This window comes from Camelina sativa, chromosome 8 (assembly GCF_000633955.1).
Source record: "Camelina sativa cultivar DH55 chromosome 8, Cs, whole genome shotgun sequence".
Lineage (NCBI taxonomy): Eukaryota > Viridiplantae > Streptophyta > Magnoliopsida > Brassicales > Brassicaceae > Camelina > Camelina sativa.
In genome coordinates this window covers 10608010-10622075 of record NC_025692.1, presented here as the reverse complement: position 1 = coordinate 10622075, position 14066 = coordinate 10608010, and the positions used below count along the sequence as shown (strand labels likewise).

The 14066-nt window shown below is 36.2% G+C and overlaps 2 protein-coding genes and 1 pseudogene across 3 annotated transcripts; all 3 read right to left on the bottom strand.

The window, feature by feature from the left end:
- Positions 2069–3285, bottom strand: LOC104709404 (annotated as a pseudogene).
- LOC104706909 (receptor-like protein 12) lies at positions 6816–9878 on the bottom strand. The gene has a single exon (XM_019228414.1). The coding sequence runs from the start codon at positions 9651–9653 to the stop codon at positions 7119–7121; it is 2535 nt and encodes an 844-aa protein (XP_019083959.1). The 5' UTR covers positions 9654–9878; the 3' UTR covers positions 6816–7118.
- On the bottom strand, positions 10018–12566 carry LOC104706907 (ent-kaurene oxidase, chloroplastic). 2 transcript variants are annotated; one of them, XM_010423144.2, is made up of 7 exons: positions 12338–12566; positions 12000–12160; positions 11628–11789; positions 11387–11527; positions 11048–11302; positions 10624–10986; positions 10018–10506 (listed from the first exon to the last, which is right to left on the bottom strand). In XM_010423144.2, exons 1-7 carry the CDS (start codon positions 12462–12464, stop codon positions 10189–10191), a joined length of 1527 nt encoding a protein of 508 aa, XP_010421446.1. In that variant the 5' UTR covers positions 12465–12566; the 3' UTR covers positions 10018–10188. The 2 variants fall into 2 exon arrangements, with proteins under 2 accessions (XP_010421446.1, XP_010421447.1); XM_010423145.2 differs by having other exon boundaries at positions 10189–10506; positions 10624–10980; positions 12338–12547.

The window sequence follows — 14066 nt, the reverse complement described above, 5'->3', positions numbered from 1 at the left end:
CATCTAGTGAGAATAAATATTCGCCATCCCAATTATTAACGGGTCATGAGCCAGACATATCCCATCTAAAAATATTCGGGTGTGTCGTATATGTACCAATTGCACCATCACAGAGAATAAAGATGGGACCTTAAAGGAGGATAGGAATATATGTTGGATATGATTCTCCCACCATTATTAAGTATCTTGAGCCAACTACGGGTGATTTATTTAAGGCCAGATACGCGGATTGTTAGTTTGCTGAATCCGAATTTCCTATGTTGGGTGGAGAGAATAACAAGTTGGTCAAAGAAATAACATGGAATCAAACATACTTAAATTGGCAAGATCCTCGGACTCTATCCTGTGATGCAGAGGTCCAGAAAATTATACATTTGCAAAAGCTAGCTAATCAATTGCCAGATACCTTTGCTGACCCAAATAGAGTAACGAAATCGTACATACCAGCTTGTAATGCACCAGTACGTATTGATGTTCAGAAGGAACACAATAAGCAAGTTGCTACAGAGTCTAAAGCCCGTTTGAAACGAGGTAGACCAATAGGTTCCAAAGATAAGAACCCTCAGAAATCTAAGAAAGGTGCAAATAAATCCGGGGTTAAGGAAATAATAGACATGGCCGCGGCAAATCCTAAGGCACCGAATGAGGTTTGGGACGCTGAACCTCAAGGTCCTGAAGGTATTGATAATAATGAGATCTCAATCAATTATATCATGTCTGGAATACAATGGAACCGTAAAGATGTTGACATTGATGAAATATTTGCATACAAGGTAGCACTTGAAATAAATGAGGATCATGAACTCACGTCTATATTAGAGTGCACTCAAAGTAAAGATTGGTTAAAGTGGAAAGAAGCCATTGACGTGGAGTTAAACTCTTTAAAGAAGAGGAATGTGTTTGGTCCGATCTTAAGGACACCATTCAATATAAAGCCAGTTGGACATAAGTAGGTCTTTGTAAGAAAGAGAAATGAGAATAATGAAATCGTGAGATATANTCCGGGGTTAAGGAAATAATAGACATGGCCGCGGCAAATCCTAAGGCACCGAATGAGGTTTGGGACGCTGAACCTCAAGGTCCTGAAGGTATTGATAATAATGAGATCTCAATCAATTATATCATGTCTGGAATACAATGGAACCGTAAAGATGTTGACATTGATGAAATATTTGCATACAAGGTAGCACTTGAAATAAATGAGGATCATGAACTCACGTCTANTCAATCTAATGCGCATTATCCTGTTCTCTTTTTCCTTCACCATGGTTTTGTCCCAATGGGTTTTTCTGGTAAGGTTTTAATGAAGCAGCACCCCCAAGCGTATTTTGCTGATCCCTTAGCATCGACACAGTTATGTCATCCAAGGGGGAGTGTTGTAAAACACTTGGAGTGGCTTCCATAACCGGCCCATTACATGTCTTGGTGTGTACGGCCCATGGCCAAAGGCCCATTACCTATTTCCTATTCCTAGTCAGTTTTGTACTAAGAGTTTGTCTATTCCTATATATATGTAATGAATGATTGAATCAATAAGAAAAAGATAGAAACACCAAACCTCTTTCTTACTTTTACAACATTTTACTCTTTGTTCAATTGAGATGATTTTTTTTTTCCTTTCTAAAGTAAATAAGTGGTTTGACAAAGTCGTCTTTGGAATAGAGACTCTTCAAATTGTCTCGGTGTTAATTTCTTTGTTGGTTCGCTACAAGACATGAACATACAGTAATAAAGCTTTACCTTATAAAACTAATAACTATGTATGTACTATCTTGTTTTAGACTTTTAGTTATTCTCTCAGAGAACCATAATTAATCTTTAATGTGTGCAAGAAAAGTGTCCTAATCAAAATGAGCTAGCTCGCCTACAAGAGTTAACCCATATGTTTTAGAACTTTAAACAATGCAAAATTGCATTATGCTAAAACCATGAAAAAGCAATCGTTCATATCATAGTCATACTCATATACTAATAGAAAGGAAACACCGAAAAAAAAACGCAAACAAAAAAAAAGCTAAACCAACCGCGTAAAGCCGTTCAAAGCGTAATCTCATGAGTAGTCAATTCATCAAACAACAGCAGCGGCATAGAGCAAGGAACCAGAAGAGTGAACACTAAGCACATCATCAAACCACTCAACCTTCCCCCAAATCTCATATCCATCGCGCTTTTCAAGACTAATCTCAGCACACCAAATCGTATTAATCTGCTGATAAGGTAGACACTCTTCCCATAAAACCGCTATCTTTCTACCAAGATCAACCATTTTGCAATAGTCACGGTCACATAAACCAGGTAACGTCCCTTCAACGCCCTTCAATTCTTTCCATAATTTTACCTTAAAGTCATACCATTTGAACACTTCCTTATCCCAAATGAACAAGACGTTATCTAAACTAGAGGTTATGCAAGACCTAGAGTCTATGCACGACACATGTGCCTATCCTCTACTATATTGTTCCACGTACCTTCCTTAGGATTGTAAACCCTATACTGTTCCCCAAACATGTATAGTTTTCCTTCAAGACCTAAGCTTTTAACTACACTTCTAATTTGATATTCATCGAATATGTCCATGATGCGAGGGTTCTTCACAGATCCCCAAGTTTTGGTCATTGGATCATACACTTCAATCCAGTTTGAGGAATTGGAGTATTTGAAGCCTCCTGCTACATATATCTTACCATCAACTAAGCTCACGGTGGAGGAAGAGCTCTGGGCCACTTGCATTCCTGGAGCCGAACGCCACCTGTGAGTCCGAAAATTCAAGACAGAGACAGAAGAAGAATGGCGCCTCTTTCTGAATTTGAATCTATAAGATTTAGCGCCACCGATTTTGTAGATATTAAAACCATCGGCTATGACACTTGACGATCCCCCAGGAAGCAAACCATTAGGAGATGGAACTTGGTCAAGATGATAGCCACTTGACTTGTCGGTTACGTTTTTATTAGGTTTCCGGTAGAGAGTGAACCAATGTGTGTTAAGGTCGAAAGAGAAGGCCATGCCAAGATAGAGACATTTCTCGGTACGGTTTAAGCGTGATCGGGTTTCGTAAAGCTCCAATGAAGCAACAATGGATTGGAAAGTTTTGCAAACGAGGGAGAGAGTCGGATAGTACAATATAGAGACGCGTGCGAAGCAGTTGAACAACAAGTCATTAGGAAGTGACAGGATCGAAGTTTGCTCTTCTGTCACCGGAGATGGAGACGACAACTTCTTCTTTCTTTTACGAAGTGGTTTCTCGCCCTTCACGGCGGCTGAAGATCTGGATTTGGAAGACATGAGGGCAAAACTTTAGTGATTTAAAATTCACATGTGAAGAATAAAAGGAAGTTTTAGGGTTTCCCTTGATTCCAGAGTTATAGTACACGTGAGCTTTACGTTCTCAAAAAAAGCAACGACTACCTAGGGCTTTAAGCCCAAACTTAGAGTGTTAATAATGGGCCCAATGGATTATTCTGAATTGAAGTGTACATTTTTCCTTTAGAGTCCTACTTTTTATATCGATCTAAAAAGCACATCCCATTTTAAAATCTTAGGCTGAAAAACCAATTAAAAAAAGGTTTGGGGTTAATATCAAATATTAAAATTTATTAGGGGTTTATATGAAAAACTATCCACGAGTGTATCACGAAAGTTACTTGTGTCGCTCTGATAGACAGTAACAAAATGATAAGAACAAAGAACATAACCTTTATTTCTTATCCTCCCATACACTGTTTATACAAAACTAGAGCCACCAGCACATATATATAAGATATAATGATATATACGTGGAATGAAACAAAACAAAAAAACAATGTTTTTAGTAAAAACAATTTAGAACGGTAGATTTGGAATTATAAAAATCTCCACATAAAAAATGAGTTATCTAGAAAATAAAAAAATTAAATGGGTTATCATATCTATTTCCCCTCAAAAGGAGGTATCCTGGATAATTTTAATTTAAGAAAAATTGGTAAAAAGAAATCAGTTCCGAAATTTTATTTCAAAATTGTCTCTATATTTCAAAAATTTGCAAAGCTTTTAATATCCATTGTATACTCATAAAAAAAGTAAATAACAAAAAGTTCACCCCTATTTAGGTATGACCACAGTTACATTTATCACGGTTATGGTTTATTAACCATTAAATAAATAGTTTCAATCAAATACGGTTCCGGTTGAAGCGATTATGATTATATATGGTTACAGTTCTTTGATAATATAATACGTTTGATATTATTTGATAATATATAATAATTGATATTATTTATTTATAATTAATATGTTCTTTTAGTGTATTCATATTAAATAAATAATTATTAATATATTTTATTGTTATTATTAAAAGATTACGGTTAACAAATTACGGTTTAACTATGCGGTTAATCAACAGTTTTGATATGGTTAAGGTTAATTAACGATTATAGTTAATATAATTTAATCTTATATTTACGGTTAACTGTTACGGTTTTAACCATTTTATACGTTATGGTCTTGTTACGGTTTGGATATTGTCTGGTTATGGTCTGAAATACAACTACGGTTTAATTTTGGTCATGCCTACCACTCCTTTTCGACAAAACTAAGATCGTTAACTTACACGAAAAAGAGTTATATTTTTATTTTGAGAAAAAAACGAAAAAATAATTGCTTAAAGATTTTCTGGTCAATTATCTCTTAATTTAATAAGATTTGGCCTTTTTAATAATTTTAGTAAAAAAAATTAGCCTATTATTAAGACACTGCCACTGGACGATGGTCCCAGTTTCCTCACCATATCTTGTACATTGGGTTAATGATTCCAAAAACAAATACCTACTCTCGGTGGTAGGAAAATGAGAAGCATTCATCCAATGTCGACGCCAAAAACGATCATGTCTTAGAAGGTGAAGACATTTCATGTAGAATTTACCCATGTATTCTGGTATCTCTAATGAATTCAGGAGCTCAACTGCAGCATCAAAGTCGTCATAATCTTCAGGATCATAATGACCAGGACGTAATCGTTCAAAAGATTCTCTCTAAAAATCCCTTATGGTCGACATTGTCTCATGGATGGTTGATTTAAAATTTTGTCTTCTACGAGGCCCTCGTGATCCACTAGATCCTCTTGACCCACTCCCTCAAAGTGACCCACCACCGACGGAAGAATATGGAGCGGCTCTTGAACTTTGTCTCCCTCTATGTTCAGGTACTTGAGACCCCTCACGTGCATATTGATAGGGAGGTTGGGACTCATCGTAAATGTTCACACGATACACTTCATTCTCATTTTGAGTTCCACGCACTTCGCTGAGCCCCACATCATCATCATTTTCTTCATCATTTGCATCTTCTGTATCCTCTATATCATTCACATTCTCACTCATTAATTCTTCTCTTCTTTGTCTCACCGAGTGTTGACGTTGAGAACCCACATCAAGATTTGCAAAACATACTCTCATGACTTCCCAAAACTTAGGAGGTTCTCGTTGAAAACGTCTCACTTTATCATTTTCCTATAAAAAAAAAATAACACATTAGTAATCGGAAAACAAAAACCTACAAATAATTAAATAATAACATTATTTAACAATAGATTACCTTTATACGATCATTCCACCACTCATCTTATACGATCATTCCACCACTCATCTGAAGCTTCAATTCTTCCACTAATGGGATCTACCGTGATACCAGTCTTGCCTTGTAAGAGGACCCAAGTGTTATATTGTTTCTTCCACTCATCGAATTTACATCTTAAGTCTGTCCACTTCATGTTTTGATTGAATTTTTCGTTGAACTTACGAACAATATATGCTCGTCCTGGTTGTCCCGGGTCTTTAAACATATAATTATTTAAAGCCAATGCTTCCTCGTATATTTCAATCAAAGTTCTTTCTTCTTCAAGAGTGTATCTTCGATCCGGTTTTTTCTAATTAGTACAGAGTAATAATAATAATATATTATTAGTATAGAGTAATAATAATATAATTCAATTATTGCAAATAAAGTTAGGTGTATATTTGAGTTGTGTATATTTATTTAAACAATACACGTGATTTTAAACTAGATAGATAAATAAAGCTTGAATCATTAAAAGTTACCTGTCTACGTATAGGAGGATCCATGTTTGCATTCATATTATGACCTTGTGATGACATATCTATAATCACAAACAATATGAAGTTATTAATAAATATAAAATTAAACTAAAAATTAACTAAAAACATCATATATATATATATATAAATAAACTAGCTCATCATGCTTAAAAAATTAACTAATAAATTCTCAAATATCTACTATAAACTAAACTAAAAAGAAAATGAGGTGAGAAAAAAAAACTTACTTATGAATTTGAGATGAGATAAATGGTTGATTCAAAAGAGTTTTAGATTGAATAGCTTCAATGAGTAAAGAGAAGAGAGTCCTCTCTAGATCTAGATTTTATTTTTGGGAATATGATTTTTTGTTGTTGTGACTTTTAACATTTATGAATGCATCTATATATTCATATATGTAGAAAGTACAAAGAAACATAACTTTAACCAATGAGATAAAAGTACTAAGATCCAACTAGTTTGAACACATTTTTACCCAATTTTTACTATTGGTATGGAGCTTTTATGGAGTAAACTGAAATAATCGGACCAATAGTATAATTTATACAGTCTGCAGTTGTTTTTTTAATTCCAGACTAGTATGGAATTGTATAGTATGGAGAAGTGCATACTAGTCTGGAATATACTAGTCTGGAATGGTGAATGGCATACTAACTGCGGACTGGTCCGAGTTTGGTTTGGTTCGGAGCATACTGTACAACCATTCACAACCTAAGTCTGTCCAAAGAAAAAACACAAATTACAAATCAATAAATTACTAGTCCTGATTTCATAAAGAGTGTAGAGTGAAAGAACAAAAATAGTAAAATAGTAATATGAGCGATTTCACTAATAATATCGATTTTAAGTGTCTAAGATTGGAACTGAAATCGATACATTTTTTTTGGTCAACTAAATTGATACATTAATATACAGTTTTTATAAATTCAGACTATATTATTTATTAAATATAGCCTCAACACATTATCGCTCGGACTCTAATGAGTTGTGGTGCTCTGTGCTTATGGGTTCATGAACAACTCTGGTTTATAAGAAACCAGTAATATATCCCATCGTCAATCCAAAGGCAATACCAGGTATGAGTCCAACTGCGGCTGCTGTCCAATTTATCACCTCTTCTTCATCTTCTCCAGGCTCTGGCATTTCGTATTGTTGCGATGTTTTCTCGTGGATTTCTACACAAACTATTTTAAGTGAAAGGCCAACGAGTCCCGGGTTGTTCGCGAAAGATGAGCAAGGTTGTGTTTGAAACTGAGTGCCCCCTGGTACTAGACCTGCAAATTGGTTATGAGAGAAGTTCATGTACGCAAGGTATGAGAGGTTCCCTAGCTCTTGTGGAATTTCTCCTGAAAGCTTATTTTGAGAAACATCTAGTGATTCCAGCTCTCTCAGGTTTGCCATTGATGATGGGATGTGGCCAGTGAAACCATTGTTTGACAAGTTAAGAACATGAAGCTCTTTTAGTAGACCAATAGACCTTGGAATCTCTCCTTCAAATTTGTTGCCAGAAAAGTCAATTGCAGTAAAGATTGTTAGGATACGTACCATCTCCATTTCTATGCCTTTATTCATCACAACTATTGAATCACTGTAATAGTTTGTGCCCATGTACTGATCTCCAGTATTTCCAAGTGAGAACATTGCAGTCCAATTGACAAAAAAATCTAGTGGCAAAGTTGCATTGAAGTGATTACGGGATATGTCGATGATTCGCAACTTAGAAAACCCGGTTTGATGTATCGATCCATGGAATGCATTGGAGCGAAGGACAAGAACTTGTAGTTCTTTAAGAGAAGCCAACCAAAAAGGAAATGTGTCATTGATTTTGTTGCTCTCCACATTGAGAACTTCAAGAGAAGAGACACGGACCAATGATTTTGGAAGCTTTCCCTCCAATTGGTTATGACCAATGTCAAGCGATGTTACACTTGCAGATATATTCTCTGGAACACCTCCACTAAGATGATTCTTTCTAAGATTTAGAACTTTAAGTGTACTGAAATTTCCCACGCAACGAGGGATTGAACCATTAAATTTGTTGGTAGATAGATCAAGAATGACTAGAGAGCGCAACGCACATAAGAAAGATGGAATCCATCCGGTGAAATTGTTGTTGGAGCCAAACAAGTTACTCATAGATGACTGAAAAATTGATTTCGTTAATCTTTCGAAACCGGTGAAAGTGTTGTTGGAAAGATTCACGTACGTCAGATTTGGTAGCATCCATAACCAGCCAGGAACTTGACTTGTGAATTTGTTGTTGGAAATGTCTATTGAGTAAAGGTTGCAAAGGTTGTTTAATACAGTAATCGAGCCGGAGAAGCCATTATTCTGTAACTGAACCGATAAGAGCGTCCCACAATCTCCGAGCGACTTCGGGATTTCTCCGGTAAGATTGTTCGTATACACAACCACACCTAGAAGCTTACCTCCTTTACACAAATTCTTCGGTAACTTCCCGGTTAACTGATTCTCCGAAACTTCGAACCGCTCTAGCTTCGAATTAAACCCAATATCCGCCGGTATTTCTCCGGTTAACTTGTTCCTGAAGATCATCAAGTTCTTTAATTCCGGTAATTTACCGATAACCGGCGGGATTTCTCCGGTTAACTTGTTGTAAAACAAGTTCAAAACCTCTAATTTCTTTAGATTCCCGATTGATACAGGAATCGAACCGGTTAAATTATTAGTAGAGAGATCAAGCATTACCAAGTTATCCGCCGAGATAGATTTGGGGATCTCTCCGGTTAGATAATTATCGTGGAGATAAAGCTCAGCGAGATTCTTCAACCCGAATAAACCATCTGGGATCCGACCCGTTAAATTGTTGACCGATAAGTCAACGTAGATTAGATCGGTCATGTTTTCGAAATCAACGGCTGAGATTTCCCCCATCAGATTCATCGCCGTTAGCCACATGTACTTGAGTTTCTTCAGTTTCCCAAACGTCGTCGGAAGCTTTGCCGGAGTAAACTTATCGTTCAACGCTAACCGAAGCTCTTCCAGGTGGGACAAGTCTCCGATCTCCGTCGGAAACGTGCCGTCGTATTCGCTCTGGTACAGATTCAATACCTTGAGCTTCGAGATCCGTCCGATGTTTTTTGGGATATCTCCGGCGAAGGAGTTAGCCGCGAGATCGAGATACTTAAGTTCCGGTGAGAGACGGTTGATGTCGTCGGGGAGCGAGCCGTTGAAGTAGTTCTGAGAGAGATCGAGGTACTGAAGCTTCGTGCAGTTGTAAAGAATCGTCGGAAACTCGCCGGAGAAGTAATTAAACGACAAATTTAGGGATTTGAGCTTCGGGAAATCGCAAATCGTCGTCGGAACTGTCCCGGTGAAGTTCTGGTTCTGGAAGTTTATCTCGGTGACGTTTCCGGCTGTGCAAGTAATCTCCGGCCAGTTGCACGGTGAAGATGTGTCGTTCCATAGCCGGAGAGAGGGTGGGTCGCCGAGAACGCGTTTCAGGTTTAGAAGCGTTGACCGGTCGTTGATTTGGGAAAAGACAGATACGGGTATTGAGGTGAGGAAGAAGAAAAGAATGAGTAAGGGTAAAAGAGTCATTCTATAAACTTTTGGTTTGTTGAGGTTTTTGCCGAGGGAAATTTCCGCAACCGAGTTTGACTGGTAAACGTATGAAAAGGTTACGAATTTGGAAACTTTTTTTGATAATACAAATTTGAAAACTTTTTATAGAGAGGTTTGTTTGCATTAGGTGAAGTCATCCACTAGATTTGAGCCGTTACTATCAAACCCATCACCCATGACATCTCCAATCTATAGCCTTTCTCTTTTCTAAGCCAATAGTATAATCTTGGACATTTTGGGTAAGGGCGTAAGGCTGGCACTCAATCTTCTCTTCCTACTTATTCACTAACAACCAAAGAATTATCATTTAACTACCAAGATAAGTCATACGACATGGGGATAACATTATACAACGTCTTAATAGTTTGTACTAATAGTCTAATACCATTAACATCCGAACTCAAACCAGTGACCAAAAAAAAAAGTCCAGCCCAAAAAGGTAGAACGATATTTAGACGGATCATTCGACAGACAAAAGTAAACCTAATAAAACAAGGAAGAGCATCGTTTCTTAAGAACGTCTTGGATTGATAATTGCCATGAGAGGATAGAGCTTCTGAGATGTCAAGCCATAGGTATCCACATTCTCTTCTTCGCCGTCTCTAAGCTTCCATTCAAATTCTTGAACTAATCTCCCAATGGCAATGCCTGCCATGAGAGATGCTTGAAGTGCACCAGCACAAACCCTCTTTCCCGCTCCGAATGCCATTGTCCTGTGAAGATCCGATGATTCGTATTTGCCATCATCTAGAAACCTCTCTGGCAACCACTCCTCTGGTCTATCCCAACGCTTCTTGTCCATGTTGCATCCATATATGTTTATTGCTATCTACACATCAAGATTCCAAAACTAGACTTTGTAAATGAACTTCAAATGTAATAGGTGTTATGTACAAGACTTTTTTGCTCACTCCTAGTGAGGGATTTAGTGAATATGAGAACTTACCTCACTTCCTGCAGGGACATGATAGCCTCCGATTTGAGTATCCTCGTGGGCATAGCGAATGGGAACTAGAGGAGCTGGACTGTATTTCCTAAGTGTTTCATGGAAGACTCCATTGAGATAAGGAACTTGAGGCAATTGCTCTTCTTTGATAGTTTCTCCTCTGCAGACATTTTGGATTTCTTTACACAAATGATCTTGGACTCTTGGATGCTTTGCTAGCTCATAGATCGCCCATTCGGTTGTGACTAAAGTAGTGTCAGCTGTCTCGATGATCGTCTCCCAAACCAAGATTGCAATTTGCTCCATGGTTAGTGTTTTGGCTTCCGACATCAAATAGTTGAGATAGCAATCATCATCCTGTTTCTGAGTAGGGATCAGATCAGAGTAGTGAGTAAATAAAGGACAACAGTTGAACAAAACATACCGTTTCTGAATCATTCTGCTTCAGTCGATCTTGAATAAGAGCATTCATCACAGCGAGTCTACGTTTATGCATTTGCTGGATTCTTGTTTCGAAACTTTTATTCGGAATCCATTTTAAGTATGGGAAGAAGTCTCTCCAATCAACATCAATTGCACCCTCCATCATGTCATGCACTAAAATCTTGAAGATCTCGTCTCTAGACAAAGTCACACCGAGTTCTTTAACGTAAATTGACTCTACATCTTTCCCAAAGGCCTGTTGAAAAAAAACACAACTTTCATATCTTCTTGTGACCGCACAAATAATAGTAAAGTGGGGTTTCTGAAGAAAAATACTCACTTGCTTCAAGGCAACTCCGAAGAGCTCATGCTCAAATATAGCCCTGAAGTTTACAGGTTCTTGTGGATAGTCCCTCGTGTGGGCATGCAACTTGGAAGACACATTCTCAATGAGGGTATCTCTGTAGTGTCTTTTTCGTTTCTGCAAGAAAAAAAAAAATCAACACAACACAAACTTTGATTCAGTTTGCTACAAAAGCATACCGAGGAGAAGCAACAGGATGAATGAGCTGTGATTTAACCTGTGCATTAGCACCCAAAAGGCCATTCAAGATACACCGTTTCACCAATTTGTGGAAATCATCATAATCACTTGTAGCAACCATAGACTTGTCACAAGTGAGGACCGTCAACGCTTTTGACAACTTCCTTGTTGAAATGGATGAAAACCGAGTAACCATGGCCTGAAAACAAAACCACATAAAGAACAAGCTATCATTCAACTCTCCTAATGATCAGAGAGTGCATCAACTCAGATTTCCACATAAGCAAATCAGTTCAGTTTAGTATCACAAACACAAGAACTAAGGGACCTCTTGATCATTATAAGTAGTGTAAAAGGCTTATATCAGTAAACAGGTTCCAAACCTATCAATCAAACCTGTAAAGCTAACCTCTTTGGCAGTCTCAGTTGAATTGAGAACTATAAGAGAGGAAGAACCCATCTTTATAGAGTAGATAGGACCATAAACCTCTGACCATCTAGTGAAAGTCTTGTGAGGTTTCTTCTCTTTTAGTTCCAGCAAGTTCCCAATAACCGGAAATCCTGGCACCACTGCATAGAAAAAAAAAACAACAATTAAGCTCTTAAAGTTCCAATTTTTAAGTGCTCCTTCCTTAATCACATAAATTTAAAAAAAGTCTCAGACTTTAGTGATTCAAACAATCAGAGACCCAAACCCATGAATCACAAAACCCAGATAACTTAAAATCGGAGGGAAAAATAACAAACCTGGAACAGAGGGGAGAGTAGAAACTTCAGACATGTTCTTTCTGGTGAAGGAGAGTAGTTTCTTGAAGAAGATGATGAAGATGAAGGAGGAGACAACAAAACCAAGGAGAATGGAGAAGAAGGCCATGGAGGTAGAGTGATTGGTGTGTTGTTGATGTTATTTAAGGGAAGACAATGATGAAGTAAAGCATTCATTTTGTATAGTGAAGAGAAGGTAAAGAAGATTGGATTTTTCCTCTTTATTGGCATTTGGGAAGTTTTTTTTTGTTTGGATTTTACCAAAATTTATCCGTTCTATGATCCTCCTCATGCTGCATCAGTTTTCATGTTATCTTCTTATCACAAAACAATTTCTAAATTTTAAATGAGTGACATGATATGATTAAATTAATGTCATAGACTCATAAAGTACAAAAAAAAGAGAAAATATCCATAATTTATAGGTATCATTTTAAGTGAGAGAAACTCCAATGGTGTTTCAAATCTTGCTTCAAATTAATTCTATATTTGGTGTAAAACCATCTCAAATAGTATTTTCTATTTTTTGCGAGAAATGAACAGTATTGCTTCAAATTTAGAGAAATACTGTTCATTTCTCTATTTTTGAAGCAACACTTTTTTATTTACAAAATACTCCTCCAATTTTAATATTTTATCATTTTATACCTAAACAAAATTATACAATGAATTTTTATTATAACATAAATATTTATAGAAAACAATAGTTATTAAACTATTTTTAATTTTAAAATACAACAATGTATATTAAATTAAAAATACATCACAAATGATAAACTAAAAATACATAATTAGTATCCAATACTTAATAATATATATAAAATTTCAATTAAACTTGCCATTAAAAAACTAAACACATATTATTAACCTAGTGATTTAATAATCTCGTAAGTCGCTTCCGGATCCATGAAGATTATCAAAATATTGACCAAATGAAGTAGAGGTAGATGGAGATTGTTGATCAAGTCTTTTCATTAAGATTTTGGCTTGTTCAGATTGGAAGTACTTAAATCTCGATATAAAATTTAATTTTCTTCTCTTAGTTATTTCAATGTTAAATTCTTATTTTGAAGCTCTGAATGTTGCTGTCTTTGTGCACTTGTCTTCTTTAATTGATGCACTAGTTGTCTATTCCCTTCTTCTAAAGTCTTGATAACATCAGATGGTTGATCATCCTTCTTTTTTTTTCATTTTGGGTTTTTTCACTCCACTTGGTCATTGAGATGGAGATCCACCAGTAAAAACATCTTAGTCATCTAAATTAAGAGAAAATGAAAACAAACCTGGAGACACTTGTGTAATAGAATCAGGGGTAGGATTTTCTGACTCAGAAGATGTATATCCAAAACCGCATACATTTGAGACTTATCTAGCCGGAGTGGCATCATCTTTAAACTTTTCAAAGTTTTTAATAATATTCCATACATGATCAATTTTCCAACCAGCTTTGAAATTTACATCTTGCATTAGCATTTCTTTGGTTTAGGATTTAGAAAAAATTTTAATGACTTTAAAAGTTAGGTAAAATATGTTGTTATTCAATCAAGACTTTTAAAAACTCTTTAAAAATTTGGTGTTATTGGTTGTGGATTTGTAAAAAGTTATCTAAAATCTTGATAAATCTAGTGTTATTGGATTAAGAGTTTTATAAAGTCATTAAAAGTTTTATGTTATTCAAGTAAAACAAAAGAATCTTGGATTGTTAATGAAT

Bases quoted from the DNA above. Each gene is read 5' to 3' on its own strand.
- LOC104706909 (XM_019228414.1), bottom strand. From the start codon at position 9,653: ATGACTCTTTTACCCTTACTCATTCTTTTCTTCTTCCTCACCTCAATA.
- LOC104706907 (XM_010423144.2), bottom strand. From the start codon at position 12,464: ATGGCCTTCTTCTCCATTCTCCTTGGTTTTGTTGTCTCCTCCTTCATC. The intron at 12,161-12,337 runs GTTTGTTATTTT...TTTTCTATGCAG, and splicing joins TACTCTCCCCTCTGTTCCAG to TGGTGCCAGGATTTCCGGTT. The intron at 11,790-11,999 runs GTTAGCTTTACA...TTTTGTTTTCAG, and splicing joins CAACTGAGACTGCCAAAGAG to GCCATGGTTACTCGGTTTTC.